Raw genomic sequence first — 25,374 nt, 5'->3', positions numbered from 1 at the left:
CCACCCCTTCTCCCTTTTAGCTTCTTCCAACCCCCGCCCACCCCTTCTCCCTTTTAGCTTCTTCCCCCTCCCGCCCACCCCTTCTCCCTTTTAGCTTCTTCCCCCTCCTGCCCACCCCTTCTCCCTTTTAGCTTCTTCCCCCTCCCGCCCACCCCTTCTCCCTTTTAGCTTCTCCCCCCTCCCGCCCACCCCTTCTCGCTTTCTGCTTTTTTCATTTTCATTGTAGCTCCATATCACTGCTGCCACCTGGCTCCATGTCCTTAATGCCGACCAGTACGATATATATTGCTCCCTTGCCCACCAGCCCCTCTTAGTCTAAAAATAATCTATCTGTTAACAAACCAGTTCTAACAAGCTTGTGCATTATTATCAAAGACATCTGATGATTACATAGATCTTAGGTCAACTTGGTTATTTAAACAGTCATACTAGTAACACCTTAGTAACACCTTAGTCTAACATCTTAAGGACAGCGCCAAGAAACCAACCTGGTGTACGTGCTCTAATCAAATAAAGTTTAACATAACATAGCGTAGGTCGTGATAAATGGTAACAGTGTATTCTATTCCATTTATATAGCTAAGGATTTAAAGTGTGCTATAGGGCAATTCAGTGGTAACTCAGGCAACTTTTCATACCACACAGTGCCACTCTACTCCGCAGAATGCCATGCCACTACACTCTGCACAATGCCACTTCATGCCACACAGTGCCACTCCACACAACACATTGCCACTGTTCTCAAATGTAATTTTATTTATATAGCTCTTACACTCCTGACGAGGTGTTGAAGCGTTTTGCAGCATTAAACTCCACTCAGTGCCACACCACTCAATTCCACTCTTCTCCACTTCACTCCAATTAGTGCCACTCTACCCTACTCCGTTGTATTGATTTAGCGCTTACTGCCCCCGACAAGGTGTTGAAGCACTTTGCAGTATGTCACTCCACTGTACGGCACTCCACTCAGTGCCATTCCACTCCTCTCAATGTCACTCCATGCCACACAATGCCACTCCACTCAGTGCTTCTCCACTCGATACCACTCCCAAATGTCATTCCACACAGTGCCACTCCACGTCACTCAGGGCCACTCCACGTCACTCAGGGCCAATTTATGGCACACAGTGCCACTCTATGCCGCTCCACACCATACAATGCCACTCCATACCACACAATGCCATTCCATTCCACAGTGCCAGACAATGCCATTTCACCGTACACAATGCCACTCCACTCAATGCAACTTCACTCTACTCCATTGTAATGTTGTTTATATAGCTCTTACTGTCCCTGACAAGTTACTGTAAAGCTTTGCAGTATACAACTTGACTCCACTCAGTGACATTCCACACTACTCGGTGCAACTTCACGTCACTCAGTACCACTATATGCCACACAGTGCCATTCCACTCTACACAATACCACTCTACTCCATGGTGGCCAGAAGAGCTAAGGCTACTTCTTACTCTGAAACAGGCTGTTAACAATCTTGCATCTTGGCTGTGTAGCAAGCTTTTGATGGACTATAAAAAAAATAGGTTCTCAGGTGGCTTTTTCGGTCTTCTCAGATGCCTGAAGAAGATACTTTGGCTCCTCCCTATTTCGACTCACATAGTGGGTGTCCAATCACTTATCTTTTGTCTAGACTATGGCAACGTGCTTCACTTCGGGGCTTCTAAGACATCTCTAAAGAGGCTTCAGATTATTCAGACTGTTACAGCTGGTCTAGTTTGTCATGTTCCAAGCCATGTTTCCGTTTCTGCGCAGCTTTAGAAAGGCATTGGCTTACTATTGCTAAGCGTATTAAGTTGAAACGCTAAGCTTTATGTACAAAGCGATAACTCAGACTGGATCCCAACATTTAAGGATTCTAGTGCATACATGCTGCCATAGAGACCTTTTACACTTGTGTAATCAGAACTTAGCGGTGATTCCACAAATCTATCTGGCAAGAAAAGGAGGGCGCTCTTTCAAATATCTTGGGCCTAAACTGGAGCTCTCTGCCTTCCTAGCTTTGCACTTCTATTGATAGTTTCCATAAGCAGCGAAGGGCATGGCTATTCAAATCCTGCTGGACCTGCTTTGTTCTGTTATGCCTGTACTGGGAAGGCCCTGGCGCTTTATAAATCACTATAACATAAAATAACTCCAAGCAATGTCACTCCACTTTACACAGTGCCACTCCATGCTACGTAATGCCACTCCACTCCACACAGTGCCACTCCACGCTACTCAAAGCCACTCCACACCACACGGTGCAACTCAAAGCCACACAGTGTCAATCTACTACCCACAATGCCACTCCATATCACTTTGTGCCTCACGATGCCTCTCCACTCCACACAATGCCACTCCATTTGAATAAAGCCAATAGATCTCACATTGGCGAAACTTGTTGCGTTTGCCAGTACTTGTTGTTCCTGAGAAGCTTACTGAGCGCTGTATGCTATGCCGAGCTGGAGTGAGAGGCAATGAAGGGCTCCAGCCTGTTGTTATCTGTTCAACTTCATGACTTCTAACGGTACCCTCGAACCTCCCCAACCCCAGTGCCTTGTCTCGAGCCAGTGAAAAGTTTGTGTGCATAATTGGGACATTCCTTCTCAGGCTGGCGAATGCTATGTGATGGAGAACTGATATTGCCAGTTTTCTTGTGTGGAACCCACAGATAAACCGGTAGAGTTTTACACTGCATTGGGATGAGGTGTTTGCTTTGGACGGATGATCATAGGTTTGTGAGTGCACAGTTTAATAGGTTTACAGCTTTTCTGAGATAAACCTGCACTACAGCCAAAAGCACAAATGAAATTAACATTCTACCTGTTCTAATTAGCAAAATTGGCTGATGACATTTAAAACTTATCTTAACACTGGACCTTGACCTAATCATCATGACTGAAACCTGGCTAACCGAATCTTCTACACCTATAATGGACATTCTGGTTCCTCCAAACTACCACATCATTAGACTTGACAGGTCCGGCAAAATAGGCGGTGGAATCGCATGCATTTACAGGAACAACCTCTCTGTGCTAAAAATCACCTCCCCCTCCGTACCCTCCCCAACTTCCTATGAATACATCTGCCTCGATATTATCAGTGAGGGCAAACCGATATGCTCTCTTCACGGCATCTACCACCCACCCGGGGACAACCCCATCTTCTCCCAACAAATCATGGCTATGATCTCAACGAATTCCGGACGGCAGCTCACCCAAATATACCTCGGTGACTTCAACCTCCACTGGAACGATCACAATGACGCAGTGGTAAAAAGTCTTAAAATTTTCCTCAATGCCCTTGACCTCACCCAAATATGCAACAGCCCGACCCACGAGAAAGGCTCTATCCTCGACCTTCCAAAGAAGACTCTATCCAACTCGAATCTATCCAACCCTGTGACTGGTCAGATCATCATATTGTCACATTCTTCATCAATGAAAAAGTCAAATTTAACCCGGCTCAATCCGCCAAGCCCAGAACCTGGAAAAGAGACCTGCAAAAACTCAACCCAAACTCTTTACCCCCTAACAGTTGCAATCTCCTACTTCCCCCTACCGGCACTACGGACGTTCAATCCTTGACTGACCACTATCTCAGCGCAATGACCTCAATAATCAATGAGGCTGCACCTATGCAACTAAAAAGAGTCTCCACTAAAATCTCCAATCCATGGTACGACGGGAGTCTCAATGAGGACAGACGAGCCATGCGAATGGCAGAGCGCACCTGGAGATCAGCTCCCTCTGCACTGCACCTAAGAACATTGAAGAAAAAGAGAAACGCCTACTTCAGGAAAATTAAACGCTCAAAAACAGTTTTCTTCAGCCTCCAGCTCGACCAAGCGAAAAACCGTCCGAGAAAATTGTTTGAGCTAATCAGAACACAATGCAAGGAAAACCCCAGCCACTCAGCAATACGCGCGAGGCTCCCTCCTGTGAAGACTTCTCTGCTTTCTTTATCCAAAAAACTGACAACATAAAGAGCGATCTCATCATTGACGCAAGCCCCTACTCCAAACCTCTGCATAGCACCCACTGAAACAAAAAACAACGCTACATGGTCATCCTTTGTCACCTACTCTGAAGAAGAAATTGGCAAACTGCTCAGCACCTTGAAACCATCCAATCACCTCACGGACCCCCTTACTGCTAACGCTGTAAAAGACTTTACCCCTTTGCTCCTCCCACTCTGGACTAAAATTATCAACAGCTCACTTCAACAAGGAACCATCCCTGACTCCCTCAAAGTTGGACAAGTCACACCTTTACTAAAGAAACCTACAGCTGACCCCTCTGATTTAAACAACTACCGTCCTATTACCAATATCCCCACTCTCGCCAAATTGTTGGGAAAATTCGCACAACTACAACTGACAAAACACATTGATCAGTTTGATCTCCTCAACCCTCATCAATCAGGCTTCCGAGCAGGACACAGTACAGAAACTGCTATGACCCACATAATTGATGACGCCCTTCAAATCCTAGATCAAAACGATACCTGCCTCCTCATGCTTCTTGATCTCTCTTCAGCATTCGACACCGTTAAACATGAGAATTTACTCGAACTCCTAAACACAAGAATGGGTCTCTCTGGAACTGTTCTTCAGTGGTTCACCTCCTTTCTACACAACCGATCTCAAAAATTCAAGAGCAACAACATGATGTCCGCTCCAATACCTGTATCGTTAGGTGTCCCCCAAGGATCCTGCCTATCCCCTACCCTGTTCAACCTAGTTATGGAACCTCTCACCTCCTTGCTACAAGCATCCAATGTACACTTTCACATGTACGCCGATTATACCTAAATATATCTCAAATTACAATCCCCCAAAGACATTTTGCTCCTGAACTCAACGATCAGAAGCACCCAATCCTGGCTTGCCGATCATCTCCAACTCAATGCTCTGAAAACTGAGTTCCTTCTTATCTCACCTCCCGCTAAGATCTCTACCACTCAAAGTTGGCTTAAACACCTAACTGCACTCAATGTCCAACCTACCATCGTGGACTCAGCAAAATCTTTAGGCATAACACTTGACACCAATCTCAACATGCAGCAACATATCAGCAAGGCAACCAAGGGAGCGAACCACCAAATCAATACCCTGAGGAAACTTAAACCCTTCCTCCCTGCCAAAGACTTCCAAACTGCAGTACAAGCACTAGTCATTCCATCGAATAGAATATGGCAGCATAGCCCTCTGCGGACTCCCCCTAACTACTACCGCACCCCTAAGAGCTTCTCTAAACGCTGCAGCGAGACTCATCACTGGGTCAAAAAAACACTCACATATCTCCCCTGACTTGAAATACCTGAACTGGCTGCCTTTTGAAGCCAGATTACATCTGAAAATCGCCTGCATGACGCACAAGGCTATCCACCTGAGCTCACCCGGCTATCTCACTCAGAAGTTGACAATTTCTGGCGGCTTTAGAAACACCAGAGGCACAAACAATCTTCTGCTGAAGCCTCGAAGATTCCGGAAGGAAAAAACATATAAACGTTCCTTCTAAGGAATGGCACCCAGGATCTGAAACTCACTTCCTCCTGAAACGAGGCGTATCTCCTCCTCTACACTGTTTAAGAAAAAAGTAAAAGCTATCCTCATGGCTAAATACACTTGAAGTATTATTCTGAAATCTTTTAAGACTCTGCACCGATCTGTACTACTTGTTCGACCCCTTTGCTTATTTGTTTTACTTGTATTATCGACTTACGTGATCTTCTATGCTCCCACGTATTTGTACTATTAGCATTACTGACGTACCTGTTTAACTATGTTCCCTCATGTTCCCCCTTTCTATGTAAAACGCTCTGATATCTGCAAAGATCTTGTTCGCGCTATATAAAACTTTCAAAATAAAAAAATAAAATAAAATAAAAACTATTTTATTTCTGTTTCATAGAAGTTTGTCAGTTTCCTGCAACTGTATTCATATTTTTATTTTTTCACTTTTCCAACAGCATTAGCAGCAGTGAGGGCTTTCCGTCTGAGTAGATTGAAAATGTCTAACTTATCAGGCTTGCTTTAATATACAGCTACAGTTTATCGTGCTACAGCATATAATTTCTCCACCCTGTGGTTTCCGAGCCTGCAGGTACATATTTTGATGTTTTTCGAGAAACCTAATGCATTTACTTCCTTTCATTTTCATTGCAACAGGCGGTGGGTGCTGCAACAGTTACATCGGGACAATGCCTTTAACGCGTTTGTGAACAAGGGGCATGCAGGCCCATTACCTACCGAAAGAACTGAAGGAATAGTCCAGGAGGAGATGCAAGTCTGTTCTGAAGCCGCCGGTAGATATCCAAGTAACTATAATGCCTGGTCTCATCGCATCTGGGTTTTGCAACACTTGGCAAAGTTAAATAGCAAGGTAAAGTAACAAGTATTGCTTCTTAATTAGCAAGTCAACTTCACTACATACATGTATTACAGAGGCTGTGATAGCACTCAGTATGGATTTATTATTTCTAAAGCGCAATATGACCCCCTTGACACTGCAGAATATGATTAATTACGATGGATACAGCTAGGTATTTAAAGATCAAGCTGGGTTCACAAATATATAGATATTTTGTTCCACAGGTTTGAACGTTCTTGATGGTTGAATTGACAGACAAAGCAACTAGGTAAATGTTATGGTAAGAAGAGTACATTTGAAAACACTAGATGAAAAAGGAATATCATGCCCGATAGCAAGGCTTGGGCATGCCACCCTAATTCTTCGTGAGCCATGTCACAGATGGGGAGACTGAGGAAGTGTCAAGGCTAGAGTTATGTGGTCATGTTTTTCCAGACCAAAAACAATGCAGGGAGCAGCATTCCCGGGTCCACTGAAGTTTTTAAAACTGGATATAGGGAAACAATGTAATGCTTCCATGAAGTAGTGTAATCCTGGAGATAGTAATGAATTTATTATAGCTGCAAAATAAGCTAAGCCCAAGTACTGCAACATGTCTTTGAATACCTGACCAAGAATAGATGCAAGGCATTTCTGATAGAGACTTCAAATCACAGATTTCTCACCTTATGAATTTCCCCAGGTGCCTTACTGGATTCGGAGAAGGTAGGTGGCATCATGAGGTCTGATTGGCTCTGTCCAGCTCCAGATGTAAAAAGAACCATTGATGGACAGAATGCAGAACAATGTCATACATTCACCCCAGTACAGAGATCTGGGCCTAAATCCATCGTTTTTTTGCTCACCATGCCATTCCAGTTTGGACCCAGCCATATGCAAATCAGTCTTGATCATGGCGCCCAATGGGAACAGTCCATCCCGAACTGCCAGTCCAGGTCCTCCCTGGACTGGAAACAAGCATCCTAGGACTGGTTTCGGGGTTTCACCCCTCTTCAGCCAGGATAGCTTGATTCCAGTGGCATGGAGAGCACGGGACCCACGTTTGAGCATACCTGTCCCACTCGGTGACAAATGCAAAAAGAACTATTGATGGACAGAATGTAGAAGAATGTCATACATTCACCCCAGTACAGAGATCTGGGCCTAAAACCATTGTTTTTTTGCTCACCATGCCATTTCAGTTTGGACCCAGCCATATGCAAATCAGTCTTGACCGTGCGCCCAATGGGAGCAGTGCAGCCCGAACTGCCAGGCCAGGTCCTCCCTGGACTGCAAACAATCATCCCAGGACCGGTTTCGGGGTTTCACCCCTCTTCAGCCAGGATAGCTTGATTCCAGTGGCATGGAGAGCACAGGACCCACCTCTGAGCATACCCGTCCCGCTCGGGGTGACAAATGCAAAAATAACTATTGATGGACAGAATGCAGAACAAAGCTATCCTGGCTGAAGAGGGGTCACACCCCGAAACCGGTCCTAGGATGCTTATTTCCGGTCCAGGGAGAACCTGGCTTGGCAGTTCGGGCTGGATTGTTCGCATGAGGCACAGGATCAAGACTGATTTTCATATGGCCAGGTCTAAACTGGGGAGGCATGGTGAGCAAAAGAATGATGGATTTAACCCAGATTTCTAGACTGGGAGTGACTGTTTTGATTTGTTCTGCATTCCATCCATCAATTGTGTGTCTTTTGCTTTCTCGCCCTATGTGCGCCAGGTATGCCCGGATGTGAGTTCTGGGCTCACTGTGCCACTGGAATCAAGCTATCCTGGCTGAAGAGGGGTAAAACCCTGAAACCGGTCCTAGGATGCTTGTATCCGGTCCAGTGAGGACCTGGCTTAGCAGTTCGGGCTGGACTGTTCCCATGAGGCAACAGGGTCAAGACTGATTTGCATGTGGCCAGGTCTAAACTGGGGTGGCATGGTGAGCAAAAGAATGATGGATGTAACCCAGATCTCTTGACTGGGGGTGAATGTTTTGATTTATTCTGCATTCCGTCCATCAATTGTGTGTCTTCAGCTCCAGATGTGGCATAGCAGCTCGATATCTGCACCATATTCACTCACTGACATAGATTCCTTTCATTCTGCTTTTTCCAGTGCGGATCTGGAGCTTCTCAAATCCTGTCTTCTTGACAATTTTTCCCTCAAAACCTAGTGTATGCAGACATGTTTCCCCCACTAAACTACAGTCGAATGCACAGTTACGCACTCAAACAAAGGACTACAATACTTCTCTCTATCTCTCCAACTTGGCGGCCATCTTAGACTAGTCAATCCTCTTTACTTTACCATGCCTAAGGAAGCGGCCATTTTAGACTAGTCACAATCTCTACTCCTTCTTGCCCACTTTTTAGCCTAACCACCCACACCTTACTCGCACTTACCATAGCTCTTTATCTACACCTACCCACACAACCTCCTTCACCTCTACTCCTAACATGGAACCCACGGGCAAGCACACATATAAAATTAATTACCCCCCCGAGCTCTCCAAAAAAAACGCCAAACGTTTTAAACACAACTTCCTGAAGTCCCACCCTGAAACCCCCTTTGTAGACACCTACTTCTCACTAAACAATGGAACCAAGAGCACCGACATCATCTTATACACTATACGTAGAGCACAATGGAGAAAAGCGTTCCTCACCTTACTCACTATCTCCGCCACCAGAAAATCCGCCCATGGCTTAACACTTTCCACCACACCATCCCAACTCTTCCCAGCTAGAGCAACAATCACTATCTACAACAACGGCATTATCTTAATTCAATCCACAGACAGGAACCTTGACCTATTCGACAATTTGTTCCCCACTTTCAAAGAATATATCTCCAACCCTCAGACTCCAATCCATCTGGCCTCCAATCCTAACAACCTTGACTCCACAGCGCCTCCTACCACTAACACACACCTCCTCCCTCCCCCCAGTACTCTACTCTATCACCCACCCGCTACAGTCCCCTCACACCCCTCAATCCCAGGCGTAGATCACTCCTCTTCTTACATCCTCCCCACCCCCATCCCCTCTACCCCCCAACATAACCCTCCCCTCCCACTTCCAACTAGACTCTCAGAACACCCCACCCCACCCCCCCACAACAGGACCTTCGCCCATCCCATCTCCCCCCCATTCTCAGTCCCCACTACCTCACCTGCACCCCCGCCACCCCTAGCCTTCACTCATCCCTCAACTTCTCCCCCCCACTCTCAGTCCCCACTACCTCACCTGCACCCCGCCACCCCCAGCCTACACTCATCCCTCAACTTCCCTCCCCCTCCTACCACTTACTCCCGGCCCAATAACACCAACCCCCTTACTAATCCTTTCACCCCCCCCCCCCAACTTTCCTACCCCTCTTACCACCAACACCCTCACCTATACCACTAACCTCTTCCCTAATTCAACCACACCCCTCCCCCCAACCTACCTACTCTTCGGAACACCAACCCACTCACTAATACCACCAACCCCTGCACTAACACCACCACACCCCTCACCCCCCACTCCAGTAACCTAGACACTTATTCACCTTCAGTGCCCATCCCCATCTCCTTTCCCAAACCCACGCTGGACATGATTATGTCCACCCTCCTCCAAGTCAAAGAAGATCTCCACACCCTCAAAGAGTTACTCTTCACACACCCCAGACACCCCCTACCCACCACCTTTACTTCCCCCCCTAACAAATCCCCCACCCAACCTACTCACCCTCTCACACAATACTCCCCACACTGGACCTCAATCCCCGCTCGCAATCCCACCAACCGCTCCCGACGCACCATCAATCCACTTTCGGACCACGACATACGCACCCTCCTCCGCTCATATGACCCAGTTCCCCAAAACCACTTAGCCACCACACACCTTTCCATCCCCACGATTCACTCTAACCCCCTTAGGCACCCCACACAAAACAGAGGCTCCGTCCCGAATAACCTTAAAGTCCCCCTCACTCTAGAACCCTCTACCACCCTTTGCACCCCCAGGCTCAAATACACACTTCTCAACTGCAGATCGGCCCCTAGACACTCCTCCGACATCGCTGATCTCATCAAAACACTGTACCTTGACCTAACCATTCTGACTGAAACCTGGTTAACTGAATCTTCTACACCTATCATGGATATTCTAGTTCCCCCCAACTACCACATCATTAGACTTGACAGGTCCAGCAAAATAGGCGGTGGAATCGCATGTATTTATAGGAGCAACCTCTCAGTTACTAGAGTCACCGCCCCCTCTCTTTCCTCCTGTGAATACATCTGCCTCGATGTAATCAGCGAGAGCAAACCTGTATGCTCTCTACACGTCATCTACCACCCACCTGGGGACAACCTCATCTTCAGCCAACAACTCATGGACACAATCTCAACCAATTCCGGACGGCAAAACACTCAAATTTTCCTTGGTGATTTCAATCTCCATTGGAACGATCACAATGACGTGGTGGTAAATAGTCTCAAAAATTTCCTCAACGCTCTTCTGCAACATCCCGACCCACGACAAAGGCTCTATCCTCGACCTTGTCATCTCCAAAGAGGACTCTACCCAACTTGGGTCAATCCAACCCTGTGACTGGTCAGACCACCACATTATCACATTCTTCATCAATGAAAAAGTTAAATTTAACCCGGTTCAATCCACCAAATCCAAGGTCTGGAAAAGGGACCTGAAGAAACTCAACCCAAACTCTTTACCTTCCAACAGCTGCAATCTCCTCCTTCCCCCTATCGGCGATTCTGACGTTCAATCTTTGACCGACCACTACCTCAACTCTATGACTTCAATAATCAATAAGGCCGCCCCCTTGCAACTGAAAAGAGTCTCCACTAAGAACTCCAACCCATGGTACGATGGTAGACTCAACGAAGATAGACGGGCCATGCGAATGGCAGAGCGCACCTGGAGATCAGCCCCTTCGGCACTGCACCTTAAAACTCTGAAGAAAAAGAGAAACGCCTACTTTAGGAAAATCACGCGCTCAAAATCAGATTTCTTCAGCCTCCAGCTCGACCAAGCCAAAAACCGGCCAAGAAAACTGTTTGAACTAATCAAAACACAATCTAAGGAACAACCCCAACAATCACATAGCACAATGGGCGATATACCATCCTGTGAAGACTTCGCTGCTTTCTTTAATCTAAAGACTGATAACATATGGAGCGATCTCCTCAATGACGTAAGCCTTTACTCCAACCCCCACAGCATAACACCCACTGAACCTAAAAACAATGCTGCATGGTCATACTTTGACACCTACTCAGAAGAAACAATTGACAAACTGCTCGGCACCTTGAAACCCTCTAATCACCTCTCAGACCCCCTTCCTGCTAACGCTGTAAAAAACTTCATCCCATTGCTCTTCCCACTCTGGACCAAAATTATTAACAGTTCACTTCAACAAGGACTCATCCCCGACTCCCTCAATATTGGACATGTCACACCTATACTCAAAAAACCAACAGCTGACCCTACTGACCTCAACAATTACCATCCTATTTCCAATATTCCCACCCTTGCCAAACTGTTGGAAAAATGCGAACAACTCCAATTGACTAAACACATTGATCAGTTTGACCTCCTCAACCCTCATCAATCAGGCTTCCGAGCAGGGCACAGTACTGAAACTGCTATGACACACATAATTGATGACGCCCTCCAAATCCTAGATCAAAACGATACCTGCCTCCTCATCCTTCTTGATCTCTCCTCAGCATTTGACACCATCAAACACGAGAACCTACTCGAGCTGTTAAACACCCGAATGGGTCTATCTGGGACTGTTCTCAAGTGGTTCACTTCCTTTCTGCATAACCGGTCTCAGAAATTCAAGAGCAACAACTTGATGTCCCCACCAGTGCCTGTAACTTTAGGCGTCCCACAAGGATCTTCCCTATCCCCAACATTGTTCAACCTAGTCCTGGAACCTCTCACCACCTTGTTACAAGCATCTAATGTACACTTTCACATGTACGCCGACGACACCCAACTATATCTCAAATTACAATCCCCCAAAGACCTCAAACTTCTGAACTCAACGCTCAGAAACACCCAATCATGGCTTGCCGATAATCACCTCAAACTCAATGCTCTGAAAACTGAGTTCCTTCTGATCTCACCACCCGCGAAAATCTCCACCACTCAAACTTGGCTTAAGCACCTAACTGCACTCAATGTCCAACCTACCATCGTGGACTCAGCGAAATCTTTAGGCATAACACTTGACGCCAATCTCAACATGCAGCAGCATATCAGCAAGGCAACTAAGGAAGCTAATTTCCAAATCAATACCTTGAGGAAACTTAAACCCTTCCTTCCAGCCAAGGACTTCCACACTGCAGTACAAGCCCTAGTCATTCCTCGCATAGACTACGGTAGCGTCGCCCTCTGCGGACTCCCCCTATCTACAACTGCACCCCTAAGAGCCTCTTTGAACGCTGCAGCGAGACTCATCACCGGATCAAAAAAACACTCGCATATTTCCCCTGACTTCAAATTCCTGAACTGGCTGCCTTTTGAAGCCAGAATACATCTGAAAATTGCCTGCATGACACACAGGGCTGTACACCACAACTCACCCGGCTACCTCACTCAGAAGCTGACAATATCTGGTGGCTCAAGAACCACTAGAAGCACAAAAAATCTTCTTCTGAAACCTCGAAGATTCCGGAAGGAAAAAACATATAAACGCTCCTTTTCAGGAATGGCACCCAGGATCTGGAATTCACTCCCCCCCAGAAACCAGGCTTATCTCCTCCACTACATTTTTTAAGAAAGAAGTAAAAGCTATCCTCATGGCTAAATTCACCTGAACTTTTACTTTGGATCTACTTGAGACTCTGCACCTATTTGTACTATTTGTTTATCTGATTGTCTATTTGTATTATTGGTTTATCTGATTGACTATGCTCCCTCATGTACATACCCTATTTTGCTACTCATTTATTACCTACAACTATTCTGTGCTCAAAAGTCTGTTAATCACTCTCTTGTTTTATTACACCTTGTTTTTGTAAAGCGCTCTGATATCTGCAAAGATCTTGTTCGCGCTATATAAAACTTTCAAAATAAAATTCCCGATGAGGCTTCCATGACTGATCATTGTTGTGGTCACGGAGTTCAGCAGATCTAGGAAGTCCCAGAAGCACAAAAAGTCCAAGCATTGATCTCTGTCGTATTTCTAAAATATAGAAAAAGAGCCAGACATAGAATACAGACACACTGAAAACATATAGTACATTTATGTTAACATTTAAACAAGTAGTTGTGTATCTGAGCATCTATCGAGACATGCTAAGCCAGATAGCTATGTCTGTATTCTATGTCTGGCTCTTTTTCTATATTTAAAAAAAATGTGAGGTTAAATTCCAAATTTAATAAAAATAAGTTCATTCTAGAGAAAATGTAATAATATGTACAATAGTGACACTAATACATATAACCATTGATTTGTGATATATATTGTCATTACAGAGTACAACATTCGGTGGTGAAACTCCTGATGAAGGCAGCTTGGCTGTCAAAACGCATGTAGAGTCTTTTTTGGAAATCACCTAAAAAGAATAATACGTTCCTTAACCCACTATTTATATGTACAAATAAGATTATGTAAAATTTAATAAATATATTTTTATACATTTCTAATCATTAGTGTCACTATTTTCTATACATATGTTTTGAGAGTTTTTTTAAGTAGCCCTAGAATATTTACATTAATGTAATTCCCTGTCTAGGTGTACTTCTTATCCTTTTCAGGGGGCCCCTTTTCTTTGCAATTGCCAGACACCATCTGCGCCATTTGATCTTGATTCTCTTTCTTTGGACTGGGCACTACCGGCCCCGGTTCAATGTTCAGTGCCACCCTCGACGCCACGATCAGCATTGTCAGTCCAAGCCCAGACTCTTGAAACTGAGCCAGTAGTTTTGTCGGACTCTGAAACATATCACCCCACCACCGAGACCACGCCAATATGCTCATTTGGACTCGGAGACCTATTTCCCTCATGTTGATGTTGATGACATTGATCCTTATGACGGTGGGAATCTCTTTGATGACCTTCAGGATGCCAGTGGCATATATACCTCCTCAGACATTCATCTTTGCTCCCTAAACATGACCATGGCAACACAGGAGTCTGCCTCCTTCGCTGCTAATTCGGAGAGTGGCAAAGATGCTAAACCTCACTGCCTACAGTAGAGGTAAAAGCAAACTTCCTCTCTGAGGTCCTCAACCCTGGACAAACAAGCCAAGAACCTCTACTGCCTTTCAATGAGGCCCTGATTGATGTGCTGGCGGTCACCTGGGCAAAGCTTGTATCTTGTCCTCCGGTTAATAAGCAAATGGCAAGGCAACAGAGTTCTGCTCCTGGGCATTCTGATTTTCTTCTTCAACGTCCCACTCCAGAGAGACTGATAGAACAGATGTCCACAAGGCGCCTGAACCCCAATTCATTTCCCACTAATCCCCTTGACAGAGTCAAACTAATTAAGACATTCTCTGAATATGTGCCCTCTTCTACCAGCCTTGCACACCTGTCCGTCAACACTTCTTACATACTGGGAAGAAACTTGTGTGCGTTGTAAGACAGAGTAGCAGACCTCTTGCAAGCTGTCCTAGATTGTTGCTAGGTGAAAGTATTATTTCGTATTGCAGGGGTGCATTACCATTTAATGCTAGCACAATACACAAAGATGGACCCCGGGTACTCTCAATGCACCTTCTCTCAGTCCTAACAGAGCAAAGAGCAGACCGGCTACTGAAAGGAACATGTTAAGCATTTCACATCACCAACCTCGACGATCAGTAATTGAGATGACTCGAGAAATCTGACACCAATTTTTTTTAAAAAGGTCTGATTTTTATATATTTTTAGATACCAAAACAAAATCAATACATATAGTATAAGTGGAGTTTTCTATTTTCATGCAATAAAAAAATCTATTCTCTGCAATGTGAAAAACAACATTGCTGGCAATGGGAAAAACACATATATGCAATTGTTTCTTTTGAGGGCGAGTTCAACGGAACTCACTCAGAGTTAAGGTCTTAGGGGTCATTTGACTAGTTCACAACAGCTAGCACGATTTTACATGGCTCAGGGGTGTGGGTTGCAGAGGTGCACTTTCAGCTGTTAAACAGAACTGTCAATCAGACTTTTGGTGTTGAAATGGTTACCTTAGCAAAAAGGTACTTGCGGGGGAGTTGAGCAAAAACCTTTGGAAGAAAAGCAAGGAGCTGGCCCTGGACTAGGAGTCTCCAGGCAAATCTTATCTACCTGCCTCGAGGGACTCTGGTGCAGAAGTGCACTCTGCTATCCGTGGTGCAGAACTGGATCCGCGGCCAAAGGAGCTGGCTGGTGAGCCAAAAGAGGAAAAAAACAAATGCAAGATCTTTACGATGAAGCCACAGGAGTCGTTGCTCATTCGAGCAGATGAATTCTCTTCTCTTGAAGTGTTGAAAAGCAGGTAGTAGTCGAACCGACAACCAACAAGCCTCTGTACCTGGAAGCACTCCAGTTGAGGACATCTTCATGCAGAAGACATGGGGAACGGTGTAGAAAGCGGAGTCTCTCTGAGGGTCGGGACTATAGTTCCCAGAAGCCACCTGCACAGGGACTTTGAGCGACCATACCGACAGCTTGAGGTGCAAGGCTTCAAGGTTGTGGACTTTGCGGTGTATGCCTGCCGACTGCAGGGGACTAGTTCCTCTAGCCCAAGGGAGTTCTTGTGAAGTCTGGAGTTTGCGGAGGGATTCTCCTTCTTTGTGGAACCAGTCTCTTTCTTTGCTCCAGTTGCAATCCAGCGGGTGCAGGTTGGCTGTCACAGGTGCAGAACTTAGTGCCGATCTTCATTGAGCCCCGCCTTGTCGTGGACATGGGTCTCTTCTTGATATCATGTCGAATCCAAGGTGCTGGTGTCTGGGGTGCCCCTTAAATCCTGGATTTATTGGGTATGAGGACTAGTAGCAATGGGCATCTAGTCCTGCTTCTAATCTGCCCCAGTAGTGACTACATCCTGTGGGTATATGTCACTAAAACTAGTCCGAACCTGATTTCTATCCTAAATTCAAGATAGCCAAAACCATCCTCGGTCGTGCACCTCGGCTGCCAGCCTCTAGAGGTATGGATAGCCTTGTGGAAGTGGGCGCCATTCTGCATAGCTAATTTCCAGCCAGCCAGAGAAGAACAGTGGTTGGTGCAGGGGGGGAGTCTATGTCCTCAAGTTATTTTGTTCAGTGGCGCCAGTGACGCCTTTTTGAGACTCGCCTCCACACAGGTGTAATTCACTAGCCATCCTGTGTGGGCAGAGGTGTCCTCTCCTGCTCACACAGGTCCTTTGTCTGTGACCTCTGGGAGCAACACACACTCCCCAGCTTGAGGTCAGACTTCTGTTTTGGCAGCAAAGCTTTGAAAAAGCCCGCCAAGGCACCGTAACCCTGTTTAAACTAGGTGGGCACTATCTAAAGTGCCACCTGGATACATGCTGGTTAAACCTCAACACCACCAATGTGTAGGGGGTTACAAAGCATGGCGCTTGATACTAAACACAAAAGAAATCGGCCGGACTATCATAGAGCTGGATATATAGGTATTGTCCTAAGGCCAGGCAATGCTTTCTTGTGGACTGACGATCACTTGCGGTAGGAATACATTTCGAACGCTACCACAGGGCAGTATATGCTTACACATATACTTCCACAAAGGTATTCTAATGCAAACTCCGTCGTGGGCTATAGGAGGCCTACCTTAGAGGTGACTGACATACTAACTGCAGTGAGGTGACCCTGTCACACACGGTTTGTGCAGGGTCGAACTCGAGCAGGCAAGCTGCTCATGCAAGGCTGACATGACAGACCTGCAGACTTTCATTTTACTCAGGTCTCACAGAGTGGCACAATAAGTGCTGTAGCCCTGGTAACCCTTTTACATCCTTGCCCTGGGTACTACTGGTGCCATATACCAGGACCTTACAAGGATGTAAACATGCTTGCCAATTTGGTGTACCAATTCACATTTACAGTTTGAGGTTAAGAGCACGGTTGCTGGGCCTGGTTAGCAGGACCCATCACACTTTCAATCCATTACCACAGCATCTAATAGGAAAAAGTGGCACTTTATAACACAGATGATATACGACCAACCTTGCAATGCCAACGTATGGATGGCAAACCTGCAGTGAAATACTTCTTTCGCTCTGGCTTGGACATGACCAACTGTCTGGGTAGGTCAGTCTGGATCAGTGTGGTGTTTCGGTGCCACACCCAGATTTGCTCCACTGGCTTTTCTTTGGACATCCAGCAGTCCCTAATGGATATGCCCTTCAACAACTCCAGGCTGTTTGGAGCAAAGGTGAACTCTGCCTTGGAGGGATTTAAGGAGTGCAAAGCCACTACTCTCTTTCTGAGTTTAGTGCAATCTGTTTGCCAGACCCACAAACCGCATAGCCCCTTCCGAGGCTTTTTAGGGGGTACCAGCAGAGGCAACGTCAGTATGTGCTTCAACAACAGTCCTCCCAGTTCTTTTGAGGTAGAGGCCGGAGATCATGCTAACAGTGTCCAGGCCCCCGTGGGCAGTGTTCTACTCTGACCCCCTCCTGCAACTGTTGAATATCCGCTTTACATTATCCTCAGCAGCTCATAATCGTCCGGTGGGAGGCCGTATCACTTTCTCCCTCCCAGGTGGAGGAGCATCAAATCCAGTCAATGTGCGGAACATGGTTGTTCCCTACCTTTCCCTTAAACCGCACCCCCCCCCCCCCCAATATGCCACCCACACCACAATATCTCCCAGTGCATCACTTATCCCTACCCTGTGGAGACGTTCATGCTGTCTTGGCCCAGGGAGCAATACAGAGGGTGCCAGCATCAGAAATTGTGACTGGCTACTATCTGTTCCCAGTCTGTGTCACCTGATCTTCCTCTTAGTGGAACAACCAGTTCAGGATGCTTATCTTGACCCAGGTTGTATCTGCCCTGGATCCAGGAGACAGGATGGTGGCATTTGACCTGCAGAATGCCTATTTCTGCATCCCTATCCTGCAATTCCACAAGCTCTGCCTTCAGTTTCAGATAGGCCAAGAGCACTTTCAATTCTCAGTTCTCCCCTTTGGCATAACCAGTGCACCTCGGTTTTTCACAAAGGTGATGGTGCTGGTCACAGCCCTCCTGCAGAGGTTGGGATACCTGTCTTCCAATACCTTGACAACTGCCCACTGAAAGTGTAATGGCCTCAACAGTTGTAGACCACCTCCTGACAACGACTGACCTGTTGATATCTTTAAGCTGCTCTATTAACGTGTTGAAGTTACATCTGACTCCTTCACCACTGTTCCTCTTCATCGGAACCCTCCTGGATATGGTGCTCTTCCACGCCTTCGCTCTGCATCAACTAGTCCAGGACATTCGGGCTATGATTCAAATGTTTTGTCCTTTGATCTGAATCCATGAGAGGGTTTCTGAGGCTTCTTGGCCTCTTGCATTCAACTTGTGTACAACACTAGGTGGCACATGGGGGCTCTGCAGTGGAACCTGAAGTCTCAGTAGACTTCGCATTAAGGGGACCTATTGGGGTCCAATCAGATGTCTAAGGAGACTACGGCAGATCTGCAGTGATAGATTTTCAACCACAATTGGACCGAAGGCAGACCCCTGTCCCTGTCCCCAGAGGTAACGATTGTGACGGATGCATTGTTGCTTGGTTGACTGGGTAGTGGCAGGTCATTTGGGTGAAGTAGAGATCAGAGGACTCTGCTCTTTGGCGAAGACCTGCCTCCACATCACCTTACCGGAGTTGCGAGCGATCCGCTTGGCACTGAAAGCATTCTTCCTGAGCATCAGGGCGGAACGGTTACAGATTCTAGGGGATAACATAACCGCATTGTGCTACTGCAACAAATAGGGTGGGATGGAGTCAGGGTTCCTTTGCCAGTAGGCCTTGTGTCTCTGGAAGTGGCTTACTGCTCACAGGATCTCTCTGACCGCATAGCACCTAGAGGGATCTTTAAATGTCAGGGTAGATTAGCTCGGCCACCGTTACCTAGAGGATCACAAATGACATTTGCACTCGGATGTGTCACAGGGCATCTTCCACAACTGGGGAGAACCCGGTCTCGATCTGTTCGCCACCATAGAGAACTGTGTCAAAAGTTTTCACATTGGAGTTCCCAAGGCAGTTCTGTCTTGGGACTCCTGTCCGAATTGAGATTCGGGACTCCTGTATGCCTTTCTGCTCCTACCTTGTCTGCCCTGTGTGTTGGAACAGATGAAGAAAGAGCGGGTCAGAGTTATCCTAGTGGCCACAGACTGGGTGAAGAGAGTGTGGTGTCCAGTACTTCTGGCCATGAGCAGCTGTCCTCCATTCCAGCTGCCCCTTCAGGAGGACATTCTATTGCAGCAGCATGGTTGGGTCCTGCACCTGAGCCTGCACAACCTATACCTCCATATGTGAAGAATGAAAGCCAACAGTTACTGACTTTCGATCTGTCTCCCGATGTGATTGCCGTGATTTTGGCAGTGAGACATCCATCTACTAAAACCGCTTATTCAGGACTCTAGGGAGACGTTTGCGGTCTGGTGATTGTTATAGAACATTCAACCCTTGAATGCACAGTTTTCTGAAGTTCTCGTGTTCTGTCTTTCTTTAGCCTAATAAGGCCTTGCTGTGGTGAAATTTAAGGGTTACCTTTTAGTCTTCTTGTGTTTGCCAAATCAACCATCACTCTTCAAGTCACCAGTTCTGATGCGGTTTTTTAAGGAGTTCATCCATATTTTCTAGCCAACACCATTTGTCATTTCGCAACGGGGCCTTAATTTGTTGATCATCTTCCTGATGTGCACTCCTTTCGAAACAATGCACAGTTGCCCTCTCCATCTGTTGATCGACACAGCATTTCTTATCACAATAACATCTTCAAGGTGAGTTGGTGAACATCCAGCATTGTCTGTGGTATTCTTCCCAGACAAACTGGTCCGTTGGACAAAAGTGATGTTCTTGACACTCACTTCCATATAGGGCAACCCTTCACTTTGCCGATTTTTTTTATTCACCACCCTGTCACTCCAAGAGAGAAGAATGGCTCCACCGTGTGGACCCCAAGAGGGCCCTTAGCTGATTCATCAACCAGAATTACCAACCAGATGACCAACTTTTCAATGGTTTCTCTAGAGCAAACAAGGGCAGGGCGTTGCAAAATATAACTATCTCCCAATTGATTGTGTTATGCATCAAGATCGGCTATGGGCTGACTAAAAGTCCATCCCCAGAATGATTGAACGCTCATCCAGCCAGACTTGCTCCCACTGCAATAGCACCTGGTGTGCCAGTCCTAGACATCTGTCAGGCTGTAACGTGGACATCCATCCACATGTTCACAAAGCACTACTTCCTGGACCGCCATGTCCAGTGCAAATGGGCATTTTGCAGGATAGTCCAACAGTATTTCCTGGTCTGAGTCATTCCACAGACCCACCACTTGGGAAGGTACTGCTTTGGTGTCTGTTCACAATGTGAGGAATCTGTGTTTGGAAGTCTCTGTCAGAAGAACAAGCTATGTACCTTCGATAACGCCTATTCTGTAAGAGACTCTGTCTAACAATAGGTTCCTTTCCGACCAACCCTCCTCCCTGTTCTGTGAAATGGTCTCATATAGTCTTTCCATAAGAGCGTAAATCGGAAGGTCTGCACACTGCGATACTCTTGATTTCAAGGGCTCTGCTCCAGACGGCATGTACAGACATCGGAGAGAAACTGAGGCTATTTTACAGAGGTGGCTTTTGTATGGGGACCCCAATGTCACATCCGGGTTGGGATGGATCCGAAGTAGAGCCGAACAGTGCCTCTTGTCGGCGTGCAAGGGAATTGCTAGCAAACGTTTCCATATCCAGTCTGATGCCTGTGAAAATTCACAAGGTGAGGAATCTGTGGTCAGATAGTTTCTACAAGAAAATGTGTTACTGAAGGTAAGTAACTTGTTCTTGAAAGCCCAAATGTTTAACCACAGGAATGGGGTTACAGACAGGACTATGTGAGATAAGCCTGATGTTTTGCAACAATGAAAGCAATGCAGATTTTCCGTTTTGCTTCCATTCGTCATATCAGGATATGACTCAGCAAAGCGTTCACCGCTGTTCTATGGGATCGAGATGTTACGACTTAGACAGCTCACCACCCTTTGGAGAATCTGGGTTCTTTTCTAAAAATGAAGTTGTAGCCCAAAGGACTGCATTAAAAAGGCCAAAGTGGTCACATAAACCTTGAAATAAGTGTGGATAAAGCCAAACCATGTAGGCCAACCCCTGTGCTCATAACCTGCAACGGGAAGTGGGCACAGCCAGAGGTTGTGTTTACCTGGCCTGGGGTATGGACAGTAATTAGAGGACACGCCCTGGGGCAAAGCCCTGTGTCCAACACTTTAATGGAACGGCTAAAAACCGTGCCGAACAGACTCTAGGAGCAAGGGGGGCAACAGGATATTGCCATAGACTTAAACAACTTAAATCCCATTGATTTAAACAATTTCTGAACTAAATTAACGTCATATCTATGTTATGCTAAATATTTAACAAATGGTAAAATATATGGATCCCGTACGTTTCTGAGCCTGTCCTTTCATTACTTTCCCACTTCTGTCTATTGTAATCAACTTTCTTGTTTTCAGTTTCAGGTTTAATGTAAATCACCTTAGTAACTCTCTGTCCTAGTTGCGCTATACACATGTTCAAATAATAAATAGACCATTAATTGTGTGCAGCGGTTGTCCAAAGACTCCGCTTTTGGGAAGATGAGTGGCTGCACAGGGTTGGCACAGTTGATTTACATTGCTGAAAAAGTGAGGAGCATAAGAGTATGACTTAGGAAAAACAGGGTCACTAAAAAGTTTAAATTGGAGAAGGAAACTTCAAAATGGTTTTACGTTTCAAAAGCAAGTGAAACTTTGCTTAAATTAGTCATCATAAAATATATACAACCTTTCACTTTACTGATCAGTTTTTGTGCCCTATTTAAAGAAGAGAAGCTCTTCAATAAATCGGATAGTCTGGGCATAGGCAGATATTATTACACACGTTGTCACTTGAAATGTGGATGAGGGGTGAGGATATTTTCAGCCAAGGCTGTTTGCTCTATATTCAGAAATGCAAAAGAGGTTCATGGATTTAACCTTTTCAGTGTTTCTAGTTTACACTGCCATTGTATGCCTCATCATGCCCAACATTCCCAGCAGGGGATGAGAGTGCAGTGATGAGAAAGGTTCGCTCTCTTTCTCCTTTGTTTTCCCCCTATGCTCCTCTTATTCCATGTTCCCCTCATCTCCCTCTCTACTTCCTTTATCTCACCCTGCCCTTCTCTTTATTGTATCCTTAATTCCTTCTTGCCCATGATTTCTCCTCCATTCTTCGCCAGCCTTTCCCTCACTCTTCAATTGAGAAATTGGTTCAGTGAATTGATCCTGAGAACAGATTGGTGTTGATTGTATTAAAAAGTTTTAATGTATTGAAATGAGAAAGGGCAACATTCTAGTTTAAAAATTAACCTAAGTTCAGTCCCTAGCTGGGAGCCTTTCTCACTTCTTTACTTGAGGAACTACTTAGTACTATCAACCCTGGCCACTTGTCAAGAAAACCATTTCACAATTGGTCCAAAGTATTGATTCTGAGAACTGATTTGTTTCGCATTATTAAATACGCTTTGAATTGGACAAATTGAGGGCTGTAGACACCGTTCCAGTAAATCTGTTAAGTGTCACACGGATGTTTCTAGACAAAAGCAATTAAGCAAATTCTGTAAGCCGTATTCTCAGCAAGAATTAATTAAACTCCAGTGCAGGGCTGGCTTGGTTCGGAGATGGCATTTTATGTTCCCAGAATACACTGAATACTTTTCTCACTGTGGTATTCCTTTCATAGATCTTGATGGAACTACCTGATGTTGTTTTTTTCAGATACTTCTTGATGAATTATCTTCCACAAAACTCTGGGTTGCAATGCACGTTTCAGACCACAGTGGATTTCACTACCGCCAGTTCCTAATAAAGTCTTTAATCAACAAGGCAGGGACAGGGAAAACTGTGTCAGTCCATAACCAACCGGCGAATGATCAATCCCTTGGTCTTCGAAAAGAAGATGGAGCCAGTGCGGAGGCACCAAGAGTCAATCTCTCCCTTCTTCTAGAGGAAGAAATGGAACTTATAACAGATCTTGTTGATTCTTATCCAGGGCATGAAACACTGTGGTGTCACAGGTAAGAGAAACCTTACTGTGATCAGTTTCTATGCTGTGCTCTGGTTTTAAATCACTTTGATGGTATTTAAGTGGAAATTGTGCACTACTTGCATTCCTCAGTTTGGGGTAAGAGGTATATTGAATGTGTTTGTATTTTAATTACCAGGACATGCATATCTCACATTGTATTTCGAACCACACCCTGGCATCCCTTTGAAATCTCACCATAACTGCTTGATTCACTGTAGCAGATCAGCACAGATGAAAACTGAAAGTTTTTAAACTAAGCTAGGATTGCTGTGTAGTGTAGTTCCTATCATCCCAATAGGCTCTGCGCATTGGAATAATACCTACAGCAGTAAAGGCCTAGGCCAGACGTTAACTAGGTCTACTACTGTCGATACTAGACTTAAAGTTTTGGGTTTTGCCAGCTAGCTCAGAGTTCACTAGAAACTTTCTCGAATGTTCAGGAAGGACTTAACTTCCCTGATTAGACAAGAAGGGATTTAGTTTCTGACAACCATAGAACATGACAACTTTGCTCTCCCCTAATCAAGAGTATATCTCGAGAGTCGTGTGAACAAAAGGCAATTTATTTTACTCAGTCAGTACGTGCATTCTTAGTCTCATCAGATTGTAGAGAAAAGGAAGAGACGGGCGTGTTCAATAAAAAGGTGTTATTTATTGATCAGTCTCTTTTCTCATACAAGAGAAATGGATCGATATTATTGCAATACTTATAGCTAAGTAAAGTGCATACATTAAAAGCAATAGTATAAAATAATACTGTAAAAACATTGATATGGTTTCTAAGCCATAAGATGTTTTAAAATGAATAAAATATATTACATACACATATACATTTGACTAAACGTACTCAACTGGTGTTTCTAAATACGCCTACCCCGTGTACCTGACCTAAGCCTAATACGTGGGCGGGAATAGAAAGTTACAGTTTAAGTTAAGTTTGTTTTTGCCAAGTGAATAACTAAAGAATTCTCTGTGAGGGGTTATTCAGTTCTGTACCTGGAATCTAGGTTGAATGAGGGATGGTATCTCTCTCTCTGGTCTCGATATTCCAGGCTGCCTGCGAGGGCTACCCGGAAGCGCCGGTGCTGGATCTCTCGGCAGGAGAAATCAGCGCGTCTCGTTCTCAGCGCGTCAGGAAGGCGGGGCTGTGCCAGCGGGGTCTGCTCTGCTCTGGGCTTCGGCAAGTATGGCTGCTCCGTCTCGTCACCACCGCGTGTGTTTGCATAGGGCAATATCGGTAATATTTATACCTTTAAGGTGCCGAGATTGACGTAAGGATGGACATAGATACGTCAATAAGGATGTCATACGACTTGCTCGTTAGCACATTCTTTTGCTGAAGTTCTCGGTGAAATCAAAACAATGGCCGCAGGGTTTTGCCCAGGTTGTCATAGGTTTGATTTGTTATGAGAACTCCGTATGCCTTATCAGGGGCTGGAGGAATATCGCTGGTCTAATTAGATCGCAAGCGTTATGACCTAATCAGATAACACGTTCCTGTGCCGTAGTGTGACTGCGTCAGATAACGGTATCTGCATCATGGGGGGTTTTCTGCCTCATGGGCTGACTGTTAGTTAACTTGTTGGTTTGTTTAACCAGAATAGGGTCAGGAATAGGGGGATCGATTCAGAACCTATAGGAATACATCACAGCTGCTCATTTATGTTCATCCTAGAAGTACTATCCCATATTATTGAAAAAACAGTCTACAGTTTTCATGTTTTAATAATGATGCCAACCTGTGCTGATTTATCAAA

At 45.4% G+C, this 25,374-nt stretch overlaps 1 protein-coding gene across 1 annotated transcript in view; it reads left to right on the top strand.

The window, feature by feature from the left end:
* Nucleotides 1-25,374, top strand: part of PTAR1 (protein prenyltransferase alpha subunit repeat containing 1) — a 203,472-nt gene that overhangs the window by 106,106 nt on the left and 71,992 nt on the right. Inside the window, exons 5-6 of the mRNA XM_078675749.1 lie at nucleotides 6,170-6,383; nucleotides 23,308-23,606. Coding sequence (XP_078531875.1) covers nucleotides 6,170-6,383; nucleotides 23,308-23,606 — 513 coding nt within the window. The remainder of the gene's footprint in view (nucleotides 1-6,169; nucleotides 6,384-23,307; nucleotides 23,607-25,374) is intronic.

The sequence above is a fragment of the Lissotriton helveticus genome, chromosome 2_1 (genome assembly GCF_964261635.1).
Source record: "Lissotriton helveticus chromosome 2_1, aLisHel1.1, whole genome shotgun sequence".
Classification (NCBI taxonomy): domain Eukaryota; kingdom Metazoa; phylum Chordata; class Amphibia; order Caudata; family Salamandridae; genus Lissotriton; species Lissotriton helveticus.
The sequence above is the reverse complement of the archived record's forward strand: the minus strand, read 5'-3'. Positions and strand labels throughout refer to the sequence as shown.